The following is a 26,490-nucleotide window of genomic DNA, read 5'->3' as shown; positions in this document are numbered from 1 at the left end:
TCTGTGTCACTAGGTATGTGGTCTCATTGGCGACTGTACCTTATCTTCTTATCTTTTTTAAAATATTAGTTTAAAATGGCCAACCTCTTTAGAAAGATGCAAATCTGACATATACCTTTATAGAAAAAACACAGACCGAACGTGGCAGGGTATCTATATACACTCATCACAACACAAAAACAAAAACAAAATATAACACAAATCTCAAATCTTGTCAATAATATAATTTGATGCCAGACTAGACTTGTAAAATTGCCCGAGTTTATAACTATTTCGATCTGGGCGCCACGGATGAGTCTTATGTAGACGAAAAGCGCGTGAATTTCAACCACATCTACTTTTGAGAGAGATGAAAAGAGAGAGAGAGAGAGGGAGAGAGAGGGCATACATAAAATGTTTCATTTTTCATGGAATTTTTATTGTCATATATCTCTTTTTTGTCAGTTAACATTACTTCATTAACCTTCTTTTGTCATTGAATCGAATTGCTTGGCATTCCAATTCATTCTCTGCACTATTCCATTCATCTTATTCTTAGAGGCATTTTTGTAACCATTATGATCAAGGTATTCAGTGCTAACTTTATTCCACTCCCCATTCTTCATGTAGCCAATGGTCTTTGGTCCAAGGTCACCTCTATATTGGGCATTAACCACAGCTGTCTTTACATTGGCTGGTAATTTATCGAAAACTTTAGCGCCAAGATTGTTTCTAGCCCTTGGTTGATAAATTTTGTCAACGTCGTGCTGAAAGGTGCTCAAACTCAATTATACAATTCATGCCTGTAAACCTTTGGAAAATATAGAATTATTGAGAAAACGTCACTTTTGAATGCATTAGAATCAAATCAACATATACACCGAATGACGATGGGAGTTTAGCCTTCTCTCGCTTCTAATCTGTGCATAACAAATAAGCCAAACATATTAAACAGACAAATTCAATGGTCTGGCCTTCAACACTAAATACCCTTAATGGCATAAAGTAAGATGTAACCACAGAGATTCACTGAAAAGGTACCCATTTAAGTCGAGACTTTTTTTCTTTTAAAATGTATCCATCTTCTTAAAATTTTTATCAGTTGATCTTATTCATTTGATTACTAGTGTATGATCACAACACCTTGTGAAAATCCGCCCTGCCCAATCGTCAAATTGTCTCATATACAACAAGGATTTGAATAGTATTCTTGTTCACAGGGACAATTAAAACAAAAGAATCATTGAAGAATTTCAGAACCCTTTGAGTCGCCTACATTCACTGTTGTCTGAATTGCAATGCATATCATTTGTCAATTTTAGTGTATTCAATTATTAAGGAAAAGTTTAAATGGGTACATAACTTGTGAGTATGTTCCATTTTTCCTGAATTTGTTTCACACTTGGGCAATATTTCAAAAAGCAATTCGATTGTTACCTGAATTTAGAGTATAAAAATAGTTAAAAATAAAAACTTTGAAAGTTGGATTGTGTAATTGTTGCCAAAAGCGTATATCGCTATATATATGTAATGTCTTTGCAACGAAAGTTGCAGATGACACAAAAATCAGAACTTCCAATTAGATTTATTTTGATAATATTCAATCTGATCATGAAATATATAAACTTAGTACGTTACATTTATGTAATTATCTTGATATATATAAAAAGATGATAACACTTACATTGAACAATTTCCTTGCATCTTCCTTTGTGATAGACGCTGTACCAGCTTTTACCCTATCGAAATCAACACCAGGCAGAACGGTCTTAAATGTTTTACGAGCATCTGTTCGATCTAAGCTGAATCCATAGCCTAAACACAATAATCCCAAATATACGCGGTCCATCTAAATATTACATATATCTTCTTCAATGTTTGTGAATATTACAAAGTAATTAGCAGTTCATATCTCTTAGAACATGATTTTTTTATTTTTAAATCTGAGTTTTAAATTTTAAACAAATTAGACATTCGTATTCTTATTAAATTATTAACAGTCTAGACACAAATACTCACTGGAAAGAAAAGTAAATGTAACCCTAATTTTGATTACTATTATTATGCTAGATAGATAATTTTGATTTAAGAAGTATACACATAACAAAGTTCTAAAAGCTTACTTTTATCTGAAATACCACTAACAAACAAATAATGTGTATTTAATTATTGTCTGCAGTATGATTCGTGTAGTGTTCATAAGGTTTGCTTCGTTTCTACGTGTAATTTTTTAACCGTTAAAATTTCAAGAAACTGTCTTCAAACAAAGAGTAATTTTATCAAATAAAAAATTTTTTTTTCGGGTTATGTGTCAATGCAATATTTCAACTTTAATCCATTTCATGTTCACTACTGCTGTTTCTGATTTAGAATTAAATCCCATTATATGCTTATCGATAAAAGTACTGCGTTTGAAGTACAAGTTACTGCAAGAGTCCAAACTAGCTGCTTATTTACTTGATCGCTAAATGCACACTACATTGGGTCCTCTTAAAATAGATGTCTTATAAGAAATCTAATGTTTGTTTGGCTTATTATTCTCAATATGATTAACAAACAACCCTGAAATTTCTGTATCTAAAAGAATACATAAATGTACCTATTGTCGGGTCCTTTTTCATACCCTTTGGTTTTGCATTGTACATTTTTAGATTTGGTTCTCCACCGTGAGTTTCAAATGCTATAATAACGTCCTTTGTATCTGAAAAACATTGTATATCTATAAAAATATAATGAGATTAACAACCAGCAGATGTAAGATTGTTACTTAATCCATAAGATTATTATCCAGTATCACTTTTTAAACAATCAATGGTATCTAGTTATCAAATGTACCAGGATTATAATTTAGTACACCAGACGCGCGTTTCGTCTACATAAGACTCATCAGTGACGCTCATATCAAAATATTTATAAAGACAAACAAGTACAAAGTTGTAAAATAGTATGCATTTCATCAATAAAACCCTTTACTTTATGACAAAAACAGTAAATGGAGGTATATTAGAAATACAAACGCAAGTGTAAAGTGGGGGCTGGTTTTTATCAGAATGATATAACGCCTACCCATCATGTTAACATTAGCATAAATCATGAAAAGAAAAATAAATTCTTACTTTGCGAGCTTGCTTGGTAAAAAAAATCATGTTCTTATTCATATAAAACATTGGCACAAGTGCTTGGCGTCACAATTAACTTTCAACTTCAATTGTGATATGAACAACGCATGATATCGAAATGGACATTTTCGATTGTGTTACATGGATGTGAAATAAAACCATTCTAGAAGTACATTAACGTACATCTTTTTCCGACATGAAATCAACATGGATGATTTTCAAATGTGTCTTTATGTGCCTTGATTAACAAAAGTTCTAAGACTAAATGTTCTTCAATGATTCGAAATAACCGCTCCATCCCATGCTCATTTGTACATTATTAACGATGTCTCTCGGTAGGAAAATAATGACAAATATAATATCTACCCATGTTAAAACGAGTAAAGATCATGGCAAGAAATAATTGTTTCTGAATTCAAACATGACGCGCAGGTTTCGCTTTGTAAAGACAGCGTGCTGATATTATCGATTTTTATATATGCCGCGAAAGGGCTAAAAAAGATGTGGATAGTAATCAAGATGTCCAATGTTATTATCAATTAAAAAGAGTTTATGCATAAATTAGTCTCTGTATAGGACAATTGTACATCTTTTTATATTATTTTTATAAATTAAAAAGTTGGGTCAGCTGTTTATTTCCCAGGATATTCAGTGGGGTGTAACAGGGTAAATCAAGAGAACTTGGACTTGTTGAAATTTGAAAAACGCAAGTTTTAAATTTGATGAATGAATATTATTATGTTGTTAAAAAAAGATGTGTATATTTATGGCTATTTCAAATTGTCTTCAACGTAAATTCACTTCAAATCTTAATCTACAGATATGTGTAAACAATATGTTGATTGTGTTGTTTAAGAATGGCATTGATAAAAAATTTAAGATCTGTTTTTCTCATTCTTGTGCATGAAAATGATAGTTAGTGCCTTAATGCTTGAAAAAAATGTTTAATATTCAAATTTCATCTTTAGCGACATTCTACAAATAATATTGGTGCATTAATGTCGTATAAGTGGAAACTCTCCAGTCGAATATTATTTTGTTTCATGTATGCACCAAAGTAAAATTATAATTCATTAACATGGAATTTTAATGTAGGTTATGATTTTTGTCTTATTCTTCCTCAAAGTTCGGCATTTATAGTTTTCACACATGTCAAAATGGCGGCTAACTTTCAGTTACGACATGTGAACATTGGGTTTTTTTTATGACAAATAGTTGCAAACGAAATAAAAGTGATACATTAATGAATTCGATTGTTTGAGATGAAACGCATACTTTAGAAATAATTTGTTTGACATTTTTATCTTCAACTGACAGGGGGCAATGTAAGAAATAATACAAACAAGCTATAGATTTATTAATATTGGCACATATTCTAAGCTGCTATTTTCGTAAATCTCATCACTTGATAACGCTCGGGAAAAAAGTCGAACTTTACCGGAATGGCCATGTGAAAATGTCCTGCAAATGTACAACTTTACGGCTTAAATAGGACTTACCAAAAGAGTTCTTGCATAAACTGAGATATAAGCAAACTGTTTTACATCAAATTAAACTAATGAAACGTTACCAAAAAATTGGTTTTACAACTCTAAAATCATCTAAATTAAAAGTTCAAGCGTACATATTTGGCGGAATCTTCGACAAAGTCAAATCATTGCGTTATACTACAGAAAATGTATCAATGCAATGAAATCGTATACGATTTTTTAAATTCTGTTCATTTATAACATACTTACTTTCTGGATGCTTAAATGTTTTCTCTTTATATGGTATGTAGTTTGGGTTTTTAATAGGAGAAACTAGGTGAAAAAATAAAGACATGGATAAATGAAAAAGGCTCAATTATTTTCACAAGGTGAAGCTATCATAAATATCAATACCGTATACTTATCTTTTTAAGGCTTAAACGTATAAAAAATGTGGAGCAACTGCAGCTTTTGTGTTTAATACGCTATACGACAAAATATTCTTGTATATATTAATGTCTTTTTCAAATGGCTATATTTCATTGACAAACATTCAACATCTTAAGCTTTCACTATGAAGAACAACAATAATATTCTTTTACAGGTTATAGAGAAGCTATCAAGAATCTGTGTACCAGCGCTGTGTTTGAGTGTTTCAACTTACCAAAACAATTCATACTATTCTATCATCAATAATTGTGTATAGACGTAACGAGCGTTTAGAGAAGACAATTTCAATCCTGATATCTATGATGAGTTTATCTAGATCTATAACCCATATTTATATCAAGTTTGAAACAGAAATACTTAGCACACAACTTGTCATTTGCAAATACTACAGTGAAAATTGAACTTAACAGTTCATTGTATAAAGGAAAGTAACATATACAGGAAGTGAACAAAGTAACTGTTTATCTCCTTTTTTTCTTTTTTCAGGCTCGAGTAATAAGGTTACCATTTATAGTTTTGATTATGAATATAGGATAAGACGATTAATGTTATAAAACAATTGGAACATGCGTAAATAATAATTACATTGTCAAAACTATTTACCAATAGGTGGTTTTGTATTTGGCTTTAGACTAATACACCAGAGCAAAAATAACAACAATACTAATAAATTTTGTTATTCTACAGGATGGTTCTGGTCAAGGAAACCAGCCAGCAGTAAGTAAATATAATAATCCAAATAACTGAATATTTAAAGTGATTAAAGCGGGTTGGTCACCATCAAAGTTCAAATACCCTATAAGAATAAAGTGTTTGACATTTTTAGACAAACTCTATTAACAAAGGCTCATCAACGTCAAGTGTAAGGTTAAGAAAATCATAAATTGATGGATGTTTAATTATTTATACTATCAATGTTTTTGAATTTTTAATAAAATACAGAGGGTCTAAATAAAGGACTTCAATTTGTTTTGTTTATGATGTGTTTAGTGAAATAGCTATATAGGTGAAATGCCTCCTCATTGTATTTTAATAATTAACTAGTAATCCTGTGTTAGGATGCTAACACAAAAGTCGCCAAAACGGACCCCAAATCATTGTCCCGCGGTATCCAGGATGCCACATAAAGTGTGTGTGAAGTTTCATTAAATTCAAAGAATTCTGATATTTTTCACATTTTTGCTGTTTCCATGTTTACGGCGGCCATTTTCAAAATTTTGAAGTCAAAAGTAAATTCTACATATGGTAGGCAACATTTGTTTTAAGTTTCATCAATTTTGGAATCATTTTGAAAATTTTCACATTTTTGAAGTTTACATGGCAACAGCGGCCATTTTGGAAATTCAAAACTCAAAAGTCAAGTCTACATTAGCTTGGCAACGTATGTTATAAGTTTCATTAAATTTGAAGCATTTTGAAATTTTTCTTATTTTTGCTGTTTCCATGGTAACGGCAGCCATTTTGAAAATTCCAAAGTCAAACTGCTGCTGCAAATTGTTCTCTCCATAATTATATACCATCATATACCATTTAATTGCTCTAGAATAAATTTAACATGGATGTTCTGGAATGTTCCATGAAAATTCACCCCCTAAAATTATGCCAAGGAGACCTCCTACTGAAATAAAAAAAAGTTCCATGTTGAAGCAGACATGTGTCTCTTAATATTCATAGAAGTGATCATAATTCCATCTACTCTACATACAGTAGCAAATTTAAGAAATTAAAAAAAAATGACCCCACCCATCTTTGAGCCCCCCTAATTATGCCAAGATGACACCCTGGTATCATGGACATATGGTTCTGCAACCCCCATGATGCAGACCCATACCCAGAAAAAATATATAGTTTCCATCCTCTACTGCTTCCAAGTAAATGGTACAACAGTTTAAGGGGACAGAAAGAGAAGAATAAGAATAATAACTAGATTTGCCATTGCAAGCAATAGCGAATGGCACCCTTTCCCCATTGCCAGGCCAGCGGTAGCCGTTTAGAAACTTTTTGCTGTTTCCATGGCAACGACGGCCATTTTGAAAATTCGAAACTCAAAAGTTAAGTCTACATAAGCTAGGGAAAATTTGTTATAAGTTTCATTAAATTTAAAGCATTTTGAAGTTTTTCATAATTTTGCTGTTCCCATGGTAACGGCGGCCATTTTGAATATTCCAAAGTCAAACCCCTGCTGCAAATTTTTCCCTCCATAATCATATATACCATTTAATGTCTCTAGAGTAAATTTAACATTGATGTTCTGGAATGTTCTGTGAAAATTCAAAGTTTTGACCTTTTTGCATTGTTTCCATGGTAACTACAGATATTTTTAAAATTCCAACGCCAAATTGCACATCTACCAATGTTGCTCATCGTTACTGTGGAGTTTTATTAAATTTGGAGCATTTTGATATTTTGGAAATTTTTGGTGTAGTTTCCATGGCAACATGATAGTTCCAATGATTGCCAAAATCATCCAAAACCAGTATATGCCTGGCACCTACATTGTATCAAAATAAAATGATTCTAAGTTAAAGCAACACCAAATAATTCATTAAAACCAAAATCTGAAATTTTTCACAATTGTTCCGTTTCCATGGTAACGGCAGCCATTTTTATGGTCTTGAGACCTACTGCAACCCGGAATTTTGTGTTCCTCATTATAGTTAACTATCATTAAGATTGGTTCCATTATCTCCGAGAAAACTGCCGGACAAAATAGGTGGAAGAATAATAATAATACAGAAAAAGAAACCGAGGAAAAGCAATATGTCACCCGACATTGTCGATCGGGTGACATAATAATAATAGTGAAAAAGAAACAGAGGAATAGCAATATGTCACCCGACATTGTCGATCGGGTGACATAATAATACGGAAAAAGAAACAGAGGAAAAGCAATATGTCACCCGACATTGTCGATCGGGTGACATAATAATAGAGAAAAAGAAACAGAGGAAAAGCAATCTGTCACCCGACATTGTCGATCGGGTGACATAACTAGATTTGCCATTGCAAGCAATAGCGGATGTCACCCTTCCCCCTATTGCCACTAAGCGGCAGCCATTTCTATGGCAACGGCAGCCATTTTCAAATTTTCAAAGTCATAAGTCTCATCTTTACTTGTCAGTTAACAATAATATCAAGTTTCATTAAGTTCAAAGCATTTTGAAAAAAATTGTATTTTGCAGTTTCCATGGCAACGGTGGCCATTTTGGAAATTCCAACTTCAAAAGTCTCATGCAGACTTGACAGTCAACAATTCTGTTAAGTTACATCAATTTTGGAGCATTTTGAAATTTGTGAAATCTTTGACATTTTGATTGGTTCCTATGGCAACAGAGACCATTCCCAAAATTTAATGGCATATACCACATTGGTACATGGAAGGGACCATACCATCAAAGTTTGGATCAATTTGACCTACCATTTTAAGAAAGTAAATGCCACTTTAAGATTTTTGGACCATTTTGACCTGTTTTGCATTGTTTCCATGGTAACGGCAGACATTTTCGAAATTCCAACGCCAAATTCTACATCTACCAATGTTGCTCATCGTTACTGTGAAGTTTCATTAAATTTGGAGCATTTCCATATTTTTGAAATTTTTGGTGTGGTATCCGTGGCAACATAGCAGTTCCAATGATTGCCAAAATCATCCAAAAGCAGTATATAGTGGGCACCTACATTTTATTAAAATCTAAAGATTTTAAGCTTAAGCATTCTCAAACAATTCATCTAACTCCAAAATTATATTTTTTCACCATTTTCCCGTTTCCATGGTGATGGCAGCCATTTTTTAGTTCCAAAGTTGCACTGCAACTGGAAAGTCAGGGTTCCTTGTTATAGTGCACCATCGTTTAGATTGGTTCCTTTGGCTCTGAGAAAACTGCCGGACAAAATTAGATGGAAGAAAAATAATAACAAGTAATCCTGTGTTAGGATGCTAACACAAAAGTCACCAAAACGGACCCCAAATCATTTGTTCTGCAGACTCTATGATGCCAAATAACATGTGTGTAAAGTTTTATTCAATATGAAATTGTTTTTTTTTTACATTTTTGCTGTTTCCATGGCAACGGCGGCCATTTTGAAAATTCCAAACTCAAAATTCAAGTCTACATCAGTTAGGCAACATTTGTTATAAATTTCATTAAATTTGAATTATTTTGAATTTTTAGATATTTTTGCTGTTTCCATGGTAACGGCGGCCATTTTGAAAATTCCAAACTCAAAAGTCAATTCTACACAAGATAGTTAACATTAGTTATAAGTTTCATTAAATTTGAAGCATTTTGAAGTTTTTCATATTTTTGCTGTTTCCATGGTAACGGCGGCCATTTTGAATATTCCAAAGACAAAGTGCTTCTGCAAATTGTTCTCTCCATAATTATATACCATCATATACCATTAAATGTGTCTAGAATAAATTTAACTTTGATGTTCTGGAATGTTCCATGAAAATTCACCCCCCCTAAAATTATGCCAGGAGACCCCCTACTGAAATAAAAAAAGTTCCATGTTGAAGCAGACATGTGTCTCTTAATATTCATAGAAGTAATCATTATTCCATCTACTCTACATACAGTAGAAAATTTAAGAAATGTAAAAAAAAATTGACCCCACCCATCTTTGAGCCCCCCTAATTATGCCAAGATGACACCCTGGTATCACTGACATTAGGTTCTACAACCCCCATGATGCAGACCCATACCCAGAAAAAATATAAAGTTTCCATCCTCTACTGCTTCCAAAAAAATGGTAGGACAGTTTAAGGGGTCAGAAAGAGAAGAATAAGAATAATAATAACAAGTAATCCTGTGTTAGGATGCTAACACAAAAGTCACCAAAACGGACCCCACATCATTGTTCTGCGGTATCATTGATGCCAAATAAGGTGTGTGTAAAGTTTCAATCAATAAGAAGATTTTTTTTTTGACATTTTTGCTGTTTCCATGGTAACGTCGGCCATTTTGAAAATTCCAAACTCAAAAGTAAAGTCTACATAAGTTAGGCAACATTTGTTATAAGTTTCATTAAATTTGAAGCATTTTGAATTTTTTCATATTTTTCCTGTTTCCATGGTAACGGCGGCCATTTTGAAAATTCCAAACTCAAAAATCAATTCTACACAAGTTAGTCAACATTAGTTTTAAGTTTCATTAAATTTGAAGCATTTTGATGTTTTTCTTATTTTTGCTGTTTCCATGGTTACGGCGGCCATTTTGAAAATTCCAAACTCAAAAATCAATTCTACACAAGTTAGTCAACATTAGTTTTAAGTTTCATTAAATTTGAAGCATTTTGATGTTTTTCTTATTTTTGCTGTTTCCATGGTTACGGCGGCCATTTTGAAAATTCCAAAGTGTCACTTCTGCTGCAAATTGTTAACTCAATAATTATATACCATCATATACCATGAAATGTCTCTTGAACAAATTTAACATTGATGTTCTAGAATATTCCATGAAAATTCACCCCCCTAAAATTATGCCATGGAGACCCCCTACTGAAATAAAATTAGTGCCAAGTTGAAGCAGACATATGTCTCTAAATATTCATAAGAGAATATATAATTCCATCTACTCTACATACATCAGAAAATTTAGGAAATGTAAAAAAAATTTGACCCCACCCATCTTTGAGCCCCCTAATTATGCCAAGATGACACCCTGGTATCATGGACATTGGGTTCTGCATCCCCCATGATGCAGACCCTTACCCAGAAAAAATATAAAATTTCCATCCTCTACTCCTTCCAAGAAAATGGTAGGACCGTTTAAGGGGTTAGAAAAAGAAAAATAAGAATAATAATAATAACTAGAATTGCCATTGCAAGCAATAGCAGATGTCACCCTGGTCTGCAAATTGACACTCAACAGCAGCCATTTCGAAATCGTCCATCAGTAAATGCAGATTTTTTATCTTCTGTTTTAAATTCCAATGAATTTGGAGCATTTTGATATTTTTTGAATTTTTTTCTGTTTCCATGGTAACGGCCGCCTTTTTAAAAATTCCAAAGTCAAACTACTGCTGCATATTGTTCTCCCATGATAATATACAATTATATAACATTTAATGTCGGTAGAACTAGTTTAACACTTACGTTCTGGAATGTTCCATGAAAAATTCACCCCCCTCAAATTATGTCTAGAGACCCCCCAGTTGAAAAAAAAATGTACCATGTTGAAGTGTGCATGGGTCTCTTAATTTCATAGAAGTTTCATATAAATTGGAACACATTTCTATTTTTCACATTTTTGCTGTTTCCATGGCAATGGCAGCCATTTTTTTAATTCCAAAGTCAGGTGCAAAACTACACATGGTGATTAACATTATGTTATAGTTCCATCAACATTGGTCCATTCAGTTCCGAGAACTAAGCTGGACAAAAAGTGCGGAATAAGAATAAGAAAAAAAGAATCGTACAATAACAATATGTCACCCGACCTCCGTCAGGGTGACATAATAAGAAACCGAACAAAAACATAAAGTCCCCAAAACTCCGTTTTGGTGACTTAATAAGAAACGATACAAAAACAATAAGTCGCCAAAAACTCCGTTTTGGTGACTTAATAATAGAGGAAAAGCAATATGTCACACGACATTGTCGATCGGGTGGCATAATAATAAGACAAAAATAAACGAACAATAACAATACGTCACCCCAACTCCGTTGAGGGTGCCATAATAATAATAGGGAAAAAGAAACAGAGGAAAAGCAATATGTCACCCGACATTGTCGATCGGGTGACATAATAAGAAACGGTACAAAAACAATAAGTCCCCAAAACTCCGTTTTGGCGACTTAATTAGACATCACCAATCCGAAAAGGACTCGAAATGACAATTGTATTAATTGTCGTGCTCATTATTTTTGTTATTGACTGTTAACATGTATCTACTTTAAGTTTTTGCATAAAATCAATCGTCTGCTGAAATTCGATTAAAATCGTAGTTTGGTGGCAACAACGCTTAAACATGATTTCACCTATTTCAATACTAAAATAATAGTAAAAAACGTCGTTTATGGCAATACCTCCTCAAATAAGTTGATCAACGAGTTCAGCCATGTTGACTGATTTGAAGAATAGTTTCAGACTGTCTGGCTAATAATTTTCGCAATTAACTTAATAGGCAATAATCCACAAAATTTCCAAACAGTGCAATTAAAGAAAGATAACTCATATAATGAGCTGTCTTACATAAAAATATAGAGAGTAGGTAGACCTTAACAGTATTTCATCCTTCGGTTACTCTTTAATCTCATCAAAAGTGGTTTTCAAATAGATAAACCTTACATTATACCCCGTCACTATATTAGAAGTCATGTCGGCAATGTTATTTATTAGACGGAACCATTGGACAATGTTCCTATAAGCACAGTAGTTTCAGAGAAGATGTTTGTGACAGTGAACTGACGACTGACGCCAAGTGTTCAGAATATCTCAGTTCACTCTTAGGGTTAGTTCAGATTATTGTTTAAAGTACAACTTATCCACATCAGGCATACCACAACAAAAAGTGGCAAAAATTATTCGGAAAGTCAGTGAGAGGTGTAACTTAGCTGCAGAAGGAAGTTATTCAGCAGATGATTTAAACTTCACATTCAATATAGCAGACCTATTAATTCAATGGTACGCTTTAAAATGTCAGTATAAGATACACAAAATTAATCACGAATTAATGAAGGGAAGATTAATTGTTAATGTTATGAAAAAGTATTGTTAAGATGCGTGAATGCTCTATACTGTGTCAATACTACTCACCTTTTGAAGGCTTTGGTTTAGGTAAAGGCTTTGGTTTTGGCTTTGGCACTGGATTCCCTAAAAATGAAATTTAAGTTATCAACAAATCAGTCAGCGTTTCTTCCAATATGTACTTTGATCGATTTCTGCTAAGTGCGGGCAGCCGAGACATGCAATACCCCCCAACAATTTCAAATATTCAAATCAATTAAAAAGACAAATCAAACATATTGAAGCATTGCTGGTGTATGAAACCTCTTTTTTTTTTTATATCAATCAGTGATAAATCAATGATGAGGGTGTGACCTCTATAAGCAATTTCTGAATGTGTTATTAAATATATACTATATTATATATAAAATGGAAATGGGAAATGTGTAAAAAAGACAAGATCTCGAACAAAGAGCAGAAAACAACACAAGGCCACAAATTGGTCTTCGATACAGAGAGAAAATCCAGCACCTAAAAGCAGCCTCGAAACAAAAATGTAATTATATATATTTTGTTTATTTGAGTGTATAGATTATAAAATTATGAAATTTTCTTACGTTCATTTTACTCAAACACAGTAAACGGTTTTTGGATGTTTTGGTGAGTCGTTAAATAACATTCTTGCTGATGTATTATTTTTTTTACACTAGAATATACGAAAAGTAAAGACGTATTTGCTAGGCGATGAGTAGTTTTAAAATATCAAAGGTGACCGTTTTTGTAAATATATAACAACTTGACTATGCTCAACATCATGTGCATCTTGAATATTTCATTTATATTAAATGAACACCGCATTTATAAGTACAATATATTCAAGACATACTTTTGAGATTTCTGAAATCTATTAACTTTTATTCTAAATTCCGTTGACGAGGGGGGAACATCTCACGCTCTTTATAAGACATACAATTACATATCTTGTTTAGTATGTCTAACACATGTAGCAGAAGAGGAGATTAAATCGTATCCTACAAATATCTGCTTTAGAACCCTACTTGCATATTACACACACATTTGGTAATGACTTTGCTTAATAATCAAGACCCAATTTATAATTGGTGCTTGTTTGTTGGTTACATCAAACATGACGTTGATGAGCCTTTGTTAATAGAGTTTGTCTAAAAATGTCAAACAACTTATTCTTATAGGGTATTTGAACTTTGATAGTGACCAACCCGCTTTAATCACTTTAAATATTCAGTTATTGGGATTGTTATATTTACTTACTGCTGTCTGGTTTCCTTGACCAGAGCCATCCTGTAGAATAAAAAAAAATTAGTAGTATTGTTGTTATTTTTGCTCTGGTGTATTAGTCTTATCTTCAATTTTGTATGGCAGTGTAAGTTTAAGAAAATCAATAAAATGATGAATGTTTAATTATATAACTATCAATGTGTTTGAATTTTTAATAAAATACAGAGGGTCTAAATAAAGGACTTCAATTTGTTTTGTTTATGATGTGTTAAATGAAATAGTTATAAGTTGAAATACCTCCTCATTGTATTTAAATAATTAATAAGACATAACCAATCCGAATAGGACTCGAAATGACATTTGTATTAATTGTCGTGTTCATTTTTTTGTTATTGACTGTTAACCTGTATCTACTTAAAGTTTTTGCATAAAATCAATCGTCTGCTTAAATTAGATAAAAGTCGTAGTTTGGTGGCAACAACACTTAAACATGATTTCACCTAATTCAATAATAAAATACAAGTAAAAAACGTCGTTTGTGGCAATACCTCCTCAAATAAGTTGATCAACGATTTCAGCCATGTTGACTGATTTGAAGAATAGTTTCAGACTGTCTGGCTAATAAATTTTGCAATTAACTTAATAGGCAATAATTTACAAAGTTTCCAAACATTGCAATTAAAGAACGATAACTCATATAATGAGCTGTCTAACATAAATAAATAGACAATAGGTAGACCTAAACAGTATTTCATCCTTCGGTTACTCTTTAATCTCATCGAAAGTGGTTTTCAAATAGATAAACCTTACATTATACCCCGTCACTATATTAGAAGTCATGTCGGCAATGTTATTTATTAGACGGAACCATTGGACAATTTTATTGAAACAATTTATACCCCAATAATGATTATCCACATCAGGAATACCACAACAAAAAGTGGCAAAATTATTCGGAATGTCAGTGACAGGTGTAACTTACCTGCAGAAGGAAGTTATTCAGCAGATGATTAAACTTCACATTCAATATAGCAGACCTATTAATTCAATGGTACGCTTTAAAATGTCAGTATAAGATACACAAAATTAATCACGAATTAAAGAAGGGAAGATTAATTGTTAATGTTATGAAAAGTATTGTTAAGATGCGTGAATGCTCTATACTGTGTCAATACTATTCACCTTTTGAAGGCTTTGGTTTTGGCTTTGGCACTGGATTCCCTAAAAAAGAAATTTAAGTTATCAAAAAATCAATCAGCGTTTCTTCCAATATGTACTTTGATCGATTTCTGCTAAGTGCGGGCAGCCGAGACATGCAATACCCCCCAACAATTTCAAATATTCAAATCAATTAAAAAGACAAATCAAACATATTGAAGCATTGCTGGTGTATGAAACCTCTTTTTTTTTTATATCAATCAGTGATAAATCAATGATGAGGGTGTGACCTCTATAAGCAATTTCTGAATGTGTTATTAAATATACACTAGAACACACCCGCGAAATCGCGGGTATTTAGAGCTTGGTTGAAAGTATGTAAATGATGAGTAGGATGAGTTTTTGTTAAATAGTTTATGTCTGGAGAATATCAGAAAAGGTATCAACCTCAGTCATAGGCACTTGGAGACAGGACAAATATTTCAAGCCCTCTCCCTTTTTTACAGTCATTTTTTTTTTGCTTTCTGTTAAACTCCATGATTTTTGTGTTTCTGTGTACTATGAACATCAGGGATGGGGTAATCGTAATCTGTAATCGTAATCGATTGTAATTGATTACATTTTATCAAGTAATCGACAGTAATCTGTAATCAAAGACATTTTCGATAACATGTAATCGTAATTTAATCGATTACAGCAAAAAATTGGATGTAATCATCGATTACTTTTCGATTACATTTCGATTACTTTAGTAAAATAGTTTGATCATGTTGATGAAAAATAACCTATTTCAGAGGAAAATATGTATGTTATCACTTTGTAGTACAGATAAAATATTATGCATCAGCAATACTTGAGAGTTAAGCAACTGCCTTGTTTCTATCTATTGTCTCAAGCTGCATTATGAGCACCCAGATCCCCTACCTAAATTTACTTTATATCTAGCTTTTGAAACAAATGGATGTATGTGCTTGTCAATAATTCAAGAGCTTTAATATTAAAACAAGAAAATAGTTTGAAATAATAAAAGAGATTTGAAATAATAAAAGAGATCTTAAATAAGAAATGTGTCTGTCTTTCGTTAAGTTCTGTACTACATTTTTTAAAAGTAGTATAAAGCTTATTTGTATTAAATTTCCTGAAAACATCATTTTCAATCAGAGTTGAAATTTAAGCTTAGAATAGATAAACAGTTGATTTCCTAAATGTTATGATATACATGTACATGTATATATATAATAAATTAAATTAAAAAAGAACACAAAATCCTTTTAACAATGAACCAATGGCAATGCATAGCAATTATTTTTAGAAATAGATACATGTATCCCTTTGACACTATATATTTTGTATAATAATTTGATTGAAGAACTTAACAAATCTTAACAACATTCTTGCTTTTACTAATGAGATGATCAAAGTCTTCTAATCAATAACAAACATACTTTGTTTTTATTTCAATTATCTTATGTCTTATTAAAAAGGAAATTTACAATATTTAGTCCCAGGTTATAAATTGTACTCCAGTGGCAGTTAAATAATCTGTAATTAGGGTGGTTATCCAAACAAAAGGTTTAAATCATGCATGTCATTATAACATAAATTTTGATCTTAAAAATTAGCTGAACTGATTAATTATTCTACTTTTTTTTTATATTTCCTTAAACATTATAATTAAATGTGATAAAAACAAAATTTTAAAGAGTAAAAACAAAAAAGCTAACCTAAGTCAGTAAGAAAGCTAAATTTAAAAAAAAATTTTAGTTATAAATAAGTGGTTATTGCAATGCGATTACATCTTTCATTTATGTTGAAAGTCAAAATTTCAAATTTTTTTAAATATTTCTAATCTTCATCAAGAGATTTGATCTACAAAAATAGCTATTAACTTATAATTTAGAAACAATATTTTGAATGATGCATTTGGTAAAGATCTTAATTTCAACTATACAAATTTTGAGCAATATAATTGTGTTATACTCATGTTATTTTTTGTTGAAATATTGAAGTATGTAATTGACAGTAATCGAAAAGTAATGTAATTACTTTTAATAAAGTAATCGATTGTAATCGATTACATACTAAAATTTGAGTAATCGATTATTAATCGATTGCACAAAAATCCTTCATGTAATCGATTATTAATCGATTACATTTGTCAGTAATCGTGCCCATCCCTGATGAACATACATATAAATATAATTCAAATAAAGCGTATTTGCTATTTAAAACTATCAATTCCACGGCGATCACTGCTATATTATACATGCAGAATAACGCAAACATGATTAGCCCGTTCCTGTCCCCGAGTAATTATGAAAAGTATGCTTAAAGAGGGAGTAAAGGGGGTATCTACACGGAAAAACGCGAAATAAAATTGCCATTTCACGATGAACGAACAATTACAAATTTCTTGCACGTTGATCTTTTTATCGATTTCACGAAATACGGTGAATAACGAACCTTTTTCACGGCTGCACTTGAAATAAAAAGTATCAAAACATATTGCACGAAAATAACCCTTTACCCCCTCTTTAAAATTAAAATCGGAAGTCTTCAAGATATGACTTGAAAGTCGGTCTGATGACGGAAACAATATCCGGATGCCTTTTTCTTCGTTTTTCTTTCAAAATAACCCAAACTGAATAATCGTAAGAATGGATGACAAATGCGACTATGTATGGTACCTATAGGACACAGAGGCATGATGATTATTTTATTGTGGAAGGAAGAGAAGCGACACACGAAATGAGGTCTTCTCGTTTAATAGTATATATGCGTTTTTTCTGTCAATTGAAGGAGATGTCTGTCACTTTGCGGCTAACCAACCAGCGGACTGAAAATTACGAGTAATTTTCTAAAAAAAAAAAAAGTTTGATCCACCATTTTTAAAACCAGGTTTAATCCACCATTTGAAACCAGGTTTAATCCATCATTTTCTACATAACAAAATGCCTGTACCAAGTTAGGAATATGATAGTTGTTATCCATTCGTTTGACATGTTTGAGCTTTTGATTTTGCCGTTTGATTAGGGACTTTCCGTTTTGAATTTTTCACGAAGTTCTGTATTTTTGTGATTTTATTTTTCACAAGAACATCGATTACATTTTGTTTCCCGGAAAATATAGATACATGCAATAAAATAAAAGTTAAAGCGATTAACTGTTTTATCAACTTGGAATGTAAAGTATAATTAATAAATAAAACAATAAAACGTTACTGTTTTACTTATTTGACGGACACATAATAATGCCGGTGCATAGAGTCAGAAATTGAATGTTCGGACTTATTTCCGCCCAATAACATTTTCCATAGTCTACAGCAGTTACTTCCGCCCAATAACATATTATAGTCTACAGCAATTATTTACAGAAATATTTTATGGACAAATGTTTTATGAAATCCTCAAATGGTACTGAACGCATTACATTCTGTTTATCATATAAGAAATCACATTTATGTATAACATTGTTATATTTGGTAATACAGTTGCTTAACTACGTAGATAATTAATTTATGGAACCAACATGGCTTTCTACTTTTTCAAGCATTTGTATAATTTATAATACATAGATTCAACATGTTTCTTTTCAATATTGGCTCTGTTGTCATCCATTGACCAATATAAGGCATCGGCTAGCGCGTTGGGATAATATGGCAGTCTCGGTATAATACCAGGACCGATATTGAAAATGTTATTATCTTTAAAAAATTTCAGCTTTTACTTTGGTGTTCTTGATATCTTTGTTTCATTTACGTAAAACCATTGTTTATTTTTGTGTCTATTATTCTCTGATTTAAAGTTATTCGCATGTAGTTATGTATCCTTAAGGGCATCCGATACAGTTTCAAGGGAGTTAACTCTTGGCACGACGTTAAGCGTTTGAATTCCCGCAAAACGTCACTTTTTGCGGGACGTAATGCGTGTAATTTTCCGTAATAAGAAACGTAATGTGGAATTTCGATGCTCCAATTTCTGTTTCTCCCGCATGCTAACGTCTTCGCCATTAATATTAGTGCATTTGATTCTAACAGGATAACAGTCTAACAACAATGTCATCATAAGAAATAAAACAAATTACTGTTTCTTTCAGATCTTCAACAAAATAATGTTAATTGAGCAATCTAAAACGACTAACCCTTCTGGTGTTACTAATATCATGCATGTCAATTATCATTTTTATTATCATTCATCATCCATGACATTGTATTGCAGCACAGGAAACCAATGATATTTTAAAACTAATAGCGAAAAAGTAGGTACACGCCGCTAATATAAAAGAACAAAGTTCTTATTTCCTCAACGTTGCACGTATTTTATCTAACAAATGTCCGTCGTAAACATGGAACAGCATATTATCCAAATTTCACATGGTTGTTTTTTTCAGTCATGGTGGTCAAACGATCTGTTTAATTTTTGGTAAACTTTTTGAGTTACAGGGCTTTGTAACTAAAAACAGTTTTTTCTCACAGTTCGCACTGTAACTCAAAAACGATTTATGACTATTGCTTAAACATTCACACACTTCTTATTTAAATTAATCTGAAGATCTGTATATACTTTTTGAGAATGATTCAAAATTTGATTTTAGAGTTATTGAGTTTATGACAAAAATATTAAGTTTTCACATGTCGCGCCTTATCTCAGAAACTATTTATAATTATTGCATAAAACTTCACATACTTTTTAGTTAAATTATTCTTAAGATCTGTATACTTTTTCGTGATGATTCTTTAATTCATTTTTGAGTTTTTGAACTTTTATTGAGCTTCAATTTGGGAATCATATAAAACATGTTGTGATATACAAACTTACTATTGAGCAAGAATAATGAATGAGTCAAGATATACTTAGCATGACTTCCTGTACAACTCCCGTGTTATTTTAAAAACATGTATAATGTTTTTTTAATAACACGAAGGGCGTATCATGCGCTCGTAGCGCAGCTGTTTATTTTGTTCTTTATATGTTTTGTAAATATATAAAAGAAATGACGGGATGACAGCAAATACAATGCAATTTCCAATATAATCAATGTTTCCAAATGGCATAACTCTTTTAAAGAATAGTTGATAGGCACTGATTTTCGAACGTGTCCAGACAATATCAGTTTTATAAAAAGTTGGCAAGAATTGTTCACTTGAAAAATGTAATTAACCAGAAGGACCGGAAGGACAGACAGAGCAATAGACGTGCGATATTTTATGTACGTGCTATGGTGAAAAAAATATAAAAGTTATTTACCAATAAAATTACGCTATGAGAGAAGGATTTTAATCGCATCTAATCCATTCGGTTTTGCCAAATCAAAAATTTCAAAGTTATAGTTTCATTGTTTAGATATAGGAAGATGTGGTATGAGTGCCAATGAGACAACTCTCCATCCAAATAACAATTTTAAAAAAAGTAAACCATTATAGGTCAATGTACGGCCTTCAACACGGAGCCTTGGCTCACACCGAACAACAAGCTATAAAGGGCCCCAAAATTACTAGTGTAAAACCATTCAAACGGGAAAACCAACGATCTAATCTATACATGGACAAGAGCATTCTTTAGGAAATTGAAGATTCTCCTTTATAAGAGTTTACTTTTGTTTTCTGACCACATAAAACAGAAGATGTAGTATAATTGCCAATGAGACAACTCTCAACAAGAGACAAATATAACACAGACATACAACTATAGGTCACTGAACGGTTTTCAACAATGAGCAAAGCCCATACTGCATAGTCAGCTATAAAAGGTCACGAAATGACAATGGTAAACAATTCAAACGAAAAAAGTAACGGCCTAATGTATGTTCTGCAATTTATGTACAAAAAAGAAGTTCCGTTTGCAGGATAATGCTGAGTTCACACGTAATTCGAATTAGTTTAATTCGCATTCGAAATGTTTCACGTCCTAACGTAAATTCTAATTCGAATTGCAATGCGCGCTAAATTTGATTTACTGTCCAAACGACGTGAACTTTTAATTCGTATCAACAAAAACGGATTTCTCAGTGATTAAAACGTGAATAAAAGGATTTTAAGGAATATTTGTAATGAAACAGCAGCCCACCAAACAAAACAAAACAGATCTAGAGGTCAACATTCGGTATGAAATAATATACGAGTGTGTACAGTAAATGTACCTGTATGTCAAGTTCTAAATTGCCGAGTCCTTAATTTTAAAAGCCGTAAAAATCATCAATAGTCCGTTATAACTTTTCTTGAGATGTTTCTCACTTAGACCACAAACAGAGAGAGGTATTTGTTATTCACATGATTTTATTTCCGGAAACAATATAACCAATTTATAGATAGTACTTTACAAGCAATATGTATACATCTAAAAAATGTCGCCGGTAATTTGCAGAGATAACGTCGAAATTGTCCGCCAGCGACGTCGTGCACTTTAGCGCTAACGTTGAGGTTACAAAGGGGGACGCAATTTTTAGGATAAATCGCGTTTATCATGGAATCAAGCACGGTGACCTATATTTTTTATTTGATATTTGCAGAAAGCATGACAAAATGCAGTTTATGCAGAAAAATTATAAAAATGACATTTTCAGAAACAGTTTATTTCCATTTTTTTAGGTTTAAAAAAATACCACTTTGAGCATCTGGTCTGCAATGTCAAGCAAGGCTTGAATAATTGTATAGATATTCGTATAGTGATTTATTTTTTTCCTTTTTGTCACTTATCACAGCTTCAGATTGAACCCGATCTTGATAATTTACGACGAAAAATATCTGCTCCAAAAATTTTACAACATTGCCTAATTGTTTTACAAAATTGCACAAATCCCCAATTTTCAGCCTCAATTTTCTCGAAAACAAGCACGGTGACCTATGTTTTATTTTGTGTTTTATTTTATAACTCGCCAAGGCCTACAACATATTACAAAATTATAAAAATGACATTTTATCGAGAAACTGTATCGGATGCCCTTAAGATGCTAGGAATCATAAAGGTTCAGAAAAACTCGCTAGCTCATAAATGTTTAATGCATCATGCTATATTTGTAGCATTTTTAGCATTCTGTTTCTGTATGTCTGTAATGTTTCATAAGTAATGAATAAAGTCAAATAACCTATTTCTGAATTTTAGGAGTAATATCTATAATGATTGATCGTTTTATATTTTACTTTTCCATTGTAAAAACTCTGAAAATGTTTTCTTTGTCATAGTGATTATTACTAATCCTGGATTGATGTCAGAGAAACTATGTATCACTTAGATATTGAATTTGCGAATTCTGTGTTATCAATGGCTTAACAGAAAAATGTTTTAAACGAAAGTTATTGATCTAAAAAAAAAAACATAAAAGTTTGAAGTCATTTGTATTCTTACAATTGGTCACTTTTCTTATCAAGATATAACTTTTATCGTCTCCATTTTAAACACATGTCGTAAAGATTTTAAAACTGGAAAGATATTTCTGTTTTGATATTTTGTAATTATAAAAGATTGTTTTTCCTTATGACCTTAATCGGAAATCAAATATCATAAATTAAATCAATTAAGGTATCGACGTTTGAATCTTGGTGAGTAAAATAACATTAATTTTGAACTCGATTGGACTTTAGTTTATTGCTTCAATGTTTGCGTCGACTTTTCTGACTTAATGGTAGTTAACATGGAGCATTCAAAAAAACACTTTTCTCTGATTGAATATCATGCAGCGATTCCCCGGCCATGACATACGAAGTTCCATGAAGAACAATGAGTATTACACCTTGTAAAACAACATTCTACAGTACACAAATAGCTAACATATAAAGTTACACTATGACAAAACAGACATAAAAAGCAATGTAGAATACACTTACCTCTATTTGAATCTCTACTTCCCCATCCCCATCCTAAAATGAAAATACTCAACAAATTAAAACAATTACATTGTACTTCCATGACAAGTTCTTATAAAACAGTCGCGTAAACCGTTTAACCGAACTCATTAAAACTTCCTAAGAGTACATATTTTAAGGTCATACATTCAGTTGTAAACAAGATGGATATGTAACAAAAAGTAAAACACAAAAATACTGAACTCCGAGGAAAATTCAAAAAGGAAAGTCCAAAATCAAAAGGCAAAATCAAAAGTCCAAACACATCAAACGAATGGATAACAACTGTCATATTCCTGACTTGGTACAGGCATTTTCTAATGTAGAAAATGGTGGATTGAACCTGGTTTTATAGCTAGCTAAACCTCTCACTTGTATGACAGTCGAATAACAAAAGAATATGTGTTTGATATCGTTTTAGTTTAATCATTTAATATATCGTTTTCTCATTTAATTATCCGTTCGTCGCTGTTTCTTGTATCAAAGATGTATAACCGAACGTAGGTAACATATCATCTAAGTGAACTGGCTTTTATTAAGGAAAATATCTATATATACCGATTGATATTTAATTCTTAGAAACATTGATTGTTTTATAAGTTGTTATTTGCTTAGACCTCGCTGTCAGTAACTGCGAGTACTCTTACATCTGTACTTGGTGTCTTTTGTTTTTAAATTAGTTTGTTTGTGCTTATTCTAATTATAGTATGTTCCTCTCTTGTATTGTTACAACACAATCCCAGCTTAGGTGGAAGGTTTGACGTCAGCAAACAAGTTTAACCACATTCGGTATGTGAATGTCCAAAGTCAGCATTACATTACATCATCCATTCAATAGCATTATCAAATTAATAAAGATGATGTTTCGGGGTTGGAAAAAACATTTACCTCTGAAATAATTTTAAGCTACGAAGGTATTTGCAAAGCAATGCTAATTCATGTGTTCTTGAATAAAAAAAATATCTATACGAACCAACTTTTTTTGTTATCTTAATTGCAAAATGAGCAAAAATACAATGTTCACAAATTCTGGATGGTAACATTTCTGAAAGTGGATGTCATACCTGACCGACTGGAACCACTTCCGCTGATGGATTGTGACGACCTGCTACTTCTACTACCTCCCCACCATGCTGAAACTAATAACAACACCAGAAATCAATAATGATAATGATAATTTTGATATCGGAAATAACCTTCATGGTACAAGTCTTTGCATTCCATGTTATTGGATTGATCGATTGTTGGTTGTCCAACGTCCACTGGCCATGTTATTGGAGAAAGAAAATACCAATCACATGGCTGGAATATCTAAAGGCAGGACGTCATATAAATTGATAAAACAATGGTTACAAATAAATGTTCGTCTCTTTGATAAACGCTTGAACAAACATTGCTAAATATATAACAATTGAATTACAATATTTTAAAATAAAGAGGTAAAATATTTCAGCAAATTCAATCCAACAGAATAGTATACGATACCGGCATGCAAAGGCAATGCACTCTTTTGAACTTTCATATTTAAACAGAGTTAAATCGAGAGATAAGAGAATTTAAAGTACATTTCGCATTTTTTTTCAATCATTATTATTCTGAATGAAGTTATGTTTCGGCAAATTTAGTAACTATCAGGAAAAACAAAACCTGCCAATATTTAGATAAAACAAATTATGTAAAACTATTTAAACTTTAAAACAGAACTGTAAATTAAATGAACTATCTGTATTTCGTTGAATAAATACAACAACTGAAAAACAGAATTTTGTGAACTATTCTTCTTTCTAAATTATCAACTATAATCTGTTTTAAATAAATTAAAGAAGAATCATATCACTAATTAAAAAATGTTTGAAATGAGATGTCAAATTGTTACAGTGGTTGATTTTACAAAGACAGAATTGTTTTCTAGATCAAATCCTACTAATAATCTTACTTTGACTTACCAAGAAAGAATATGGTGTATTAAGCGAGTTCTGACAATTATTTGACTTCGTTATATTTACTCATTTACAGTTATTATGGGAACAAAAATTTTACAGACAAAAATCACTACGTATTAACTTCTATCTTTAACTTTTATATAAATGTAAGTATTATTATTATTCATTCAAAAGATTTAAGAAAAAAAAATGTAAAAGCTGATTTGTTTACCATGATTTGCAACACAAACAAGAATTGTTGCAGTTATGATAACAGAGATCTTCATTATTGCAAAATATCTTTGAATGTGATAATGTTGTTTAATTTATACGTACAAGCGTATTAACGACTTGGAATTTCCATGAAATCAATTACAACAGTATATGCTTCTATCCCATGTAAGTAAAGTAAAAGGAGAGGCCAAATATCCACATAATACCACAAAAACTAGAACAAAATACAACACCACACACATACTGTGACGTAACAAAAATTCATAATCACTACTAACAGGATCTGTTATGATGTAACAACGATAAAGAAAGTGATACACATGATAAAAAAAAATCACACCATATGAGAACCGCCCATGCATGTTTATTGACATAATTTACTATGAGAAAAGATGATAGAATGTATTTTGTTTCATATAATTATATGTATATATGTATAAACTAATTAATGATACTCCCACACAGTTAATAAGAATTATAGTTATGCAAAAGCAGTTACGGCCGTGCATGACAAACAGAGATATTAATTCATCAAATTTACTTTCACTTTGGTCAAGAACACTGTCACATAGAGCTACTGATAAATTAAATTGGTGTTAAAGAGGCGAGTTTTGAATACTATAAGGGAATGTTAATGTTACTTTAGTGTTAAAAATTATTCTTTTTTACATAGTAATTGTATACATTTATTACTATACAAACTGTTAATCTTTTATGGACATTTTCCTACGCACCTAACCACCAGATCACCATCCCAAGTTAGTACAATTTTATTCTATTATTATAACGTCATCCCGACACACCAATAAAATCTGTAATGATCTCAGCACAATTAGTTAAATTGTGTTCAGGCTTGTGGATTCAAACTTTTATCTATGCGAGACAAAAGTAAATTAACAATGAAAAAACGAAAAGATGAAATCGCAAAACGGAGAGATTCTATAACCAAAGGCGAAATCGAAGCTCAAACACATGAGAATTTTTATTTACACACTTGCAAAAAGCTGACATTAATTAAATTTATGAATTACTAAAACTAGTAAAATAAAGGTCATGTTATGCTGCCAACAACTGCTTTGGCCTGTTGTAGTGTCTTCATAATTTAAAAAGCGTTCATACATTTTAAAATCAGAGAGTGATCCGAAAACAATATTTATTTTTAAATTAAAAGCTTCGCACGAACCGATATGTGAATGGCAAAACGTGCTCGTTTCTTCTGTTTAAACGAAAAAATAGGGCACCTCTCTTATGATAAATAAAATTATAGATACAACCCAGTTTCACATTTCATCTTTAACTGCAAAAATATATTGATAAATTGAAAACAATAATATTACCTTGGCTTGCAACACAAACAAGAATTGTTGCCGTTAAGAATGCTGAGATTTTCAT

At 31.7% G+C, this 26,490-nt stretch overlaps 1 protein-coding gene across 1 annotated transcript; it reads right to left on the bottom strand.

Moving 5' to 3' along the window:
- Window positions 1-396: 396 nt before the first annotated feature.
- Window positions 397-26,490, bottom strand: LOC139500370 (uncharacterized). Its single transcript, XM_071289113.1, has 10 exons — window positions 26,436-26,490; window positions 24,007-24,081; window positions 22,925-22,957; window positions 15,127-15,165; window positions 13,978-14,007; window positions 12,778-12,834; window positions 4,838-4,900; window positions 2,579-2,680; window positions 1,664-1,794; window positions 397-746 (listed from the first exon to the last, which is right to left on the bottom strand). Exons 1-10 carry the CDS (start codon window positions 26,488-26,490, stop codon window positions 459-461), a joined length of 873 nt encoding a protein of 290 aa, XP_071145214.1. The 3' UTR covers window positions 397-458.

Source organism: Mytilus edulis, chromosome 13 (genome assembly GCF_963676685.1).
Source record: "Mytilus edulis chromosome 13, xbMytEdul2.2, whole genome shotgun sequence".
NCBI lineage: Eukaryota > Metazoa > Mollusca > Bivalvia > Mytilida > Mytilidae > Mytilus > Mytilus edulis.
Note: the sequence above shows the minus strand (reverse complement) of the source record. Positions and strands in the feature narration are given on the sequence as shown.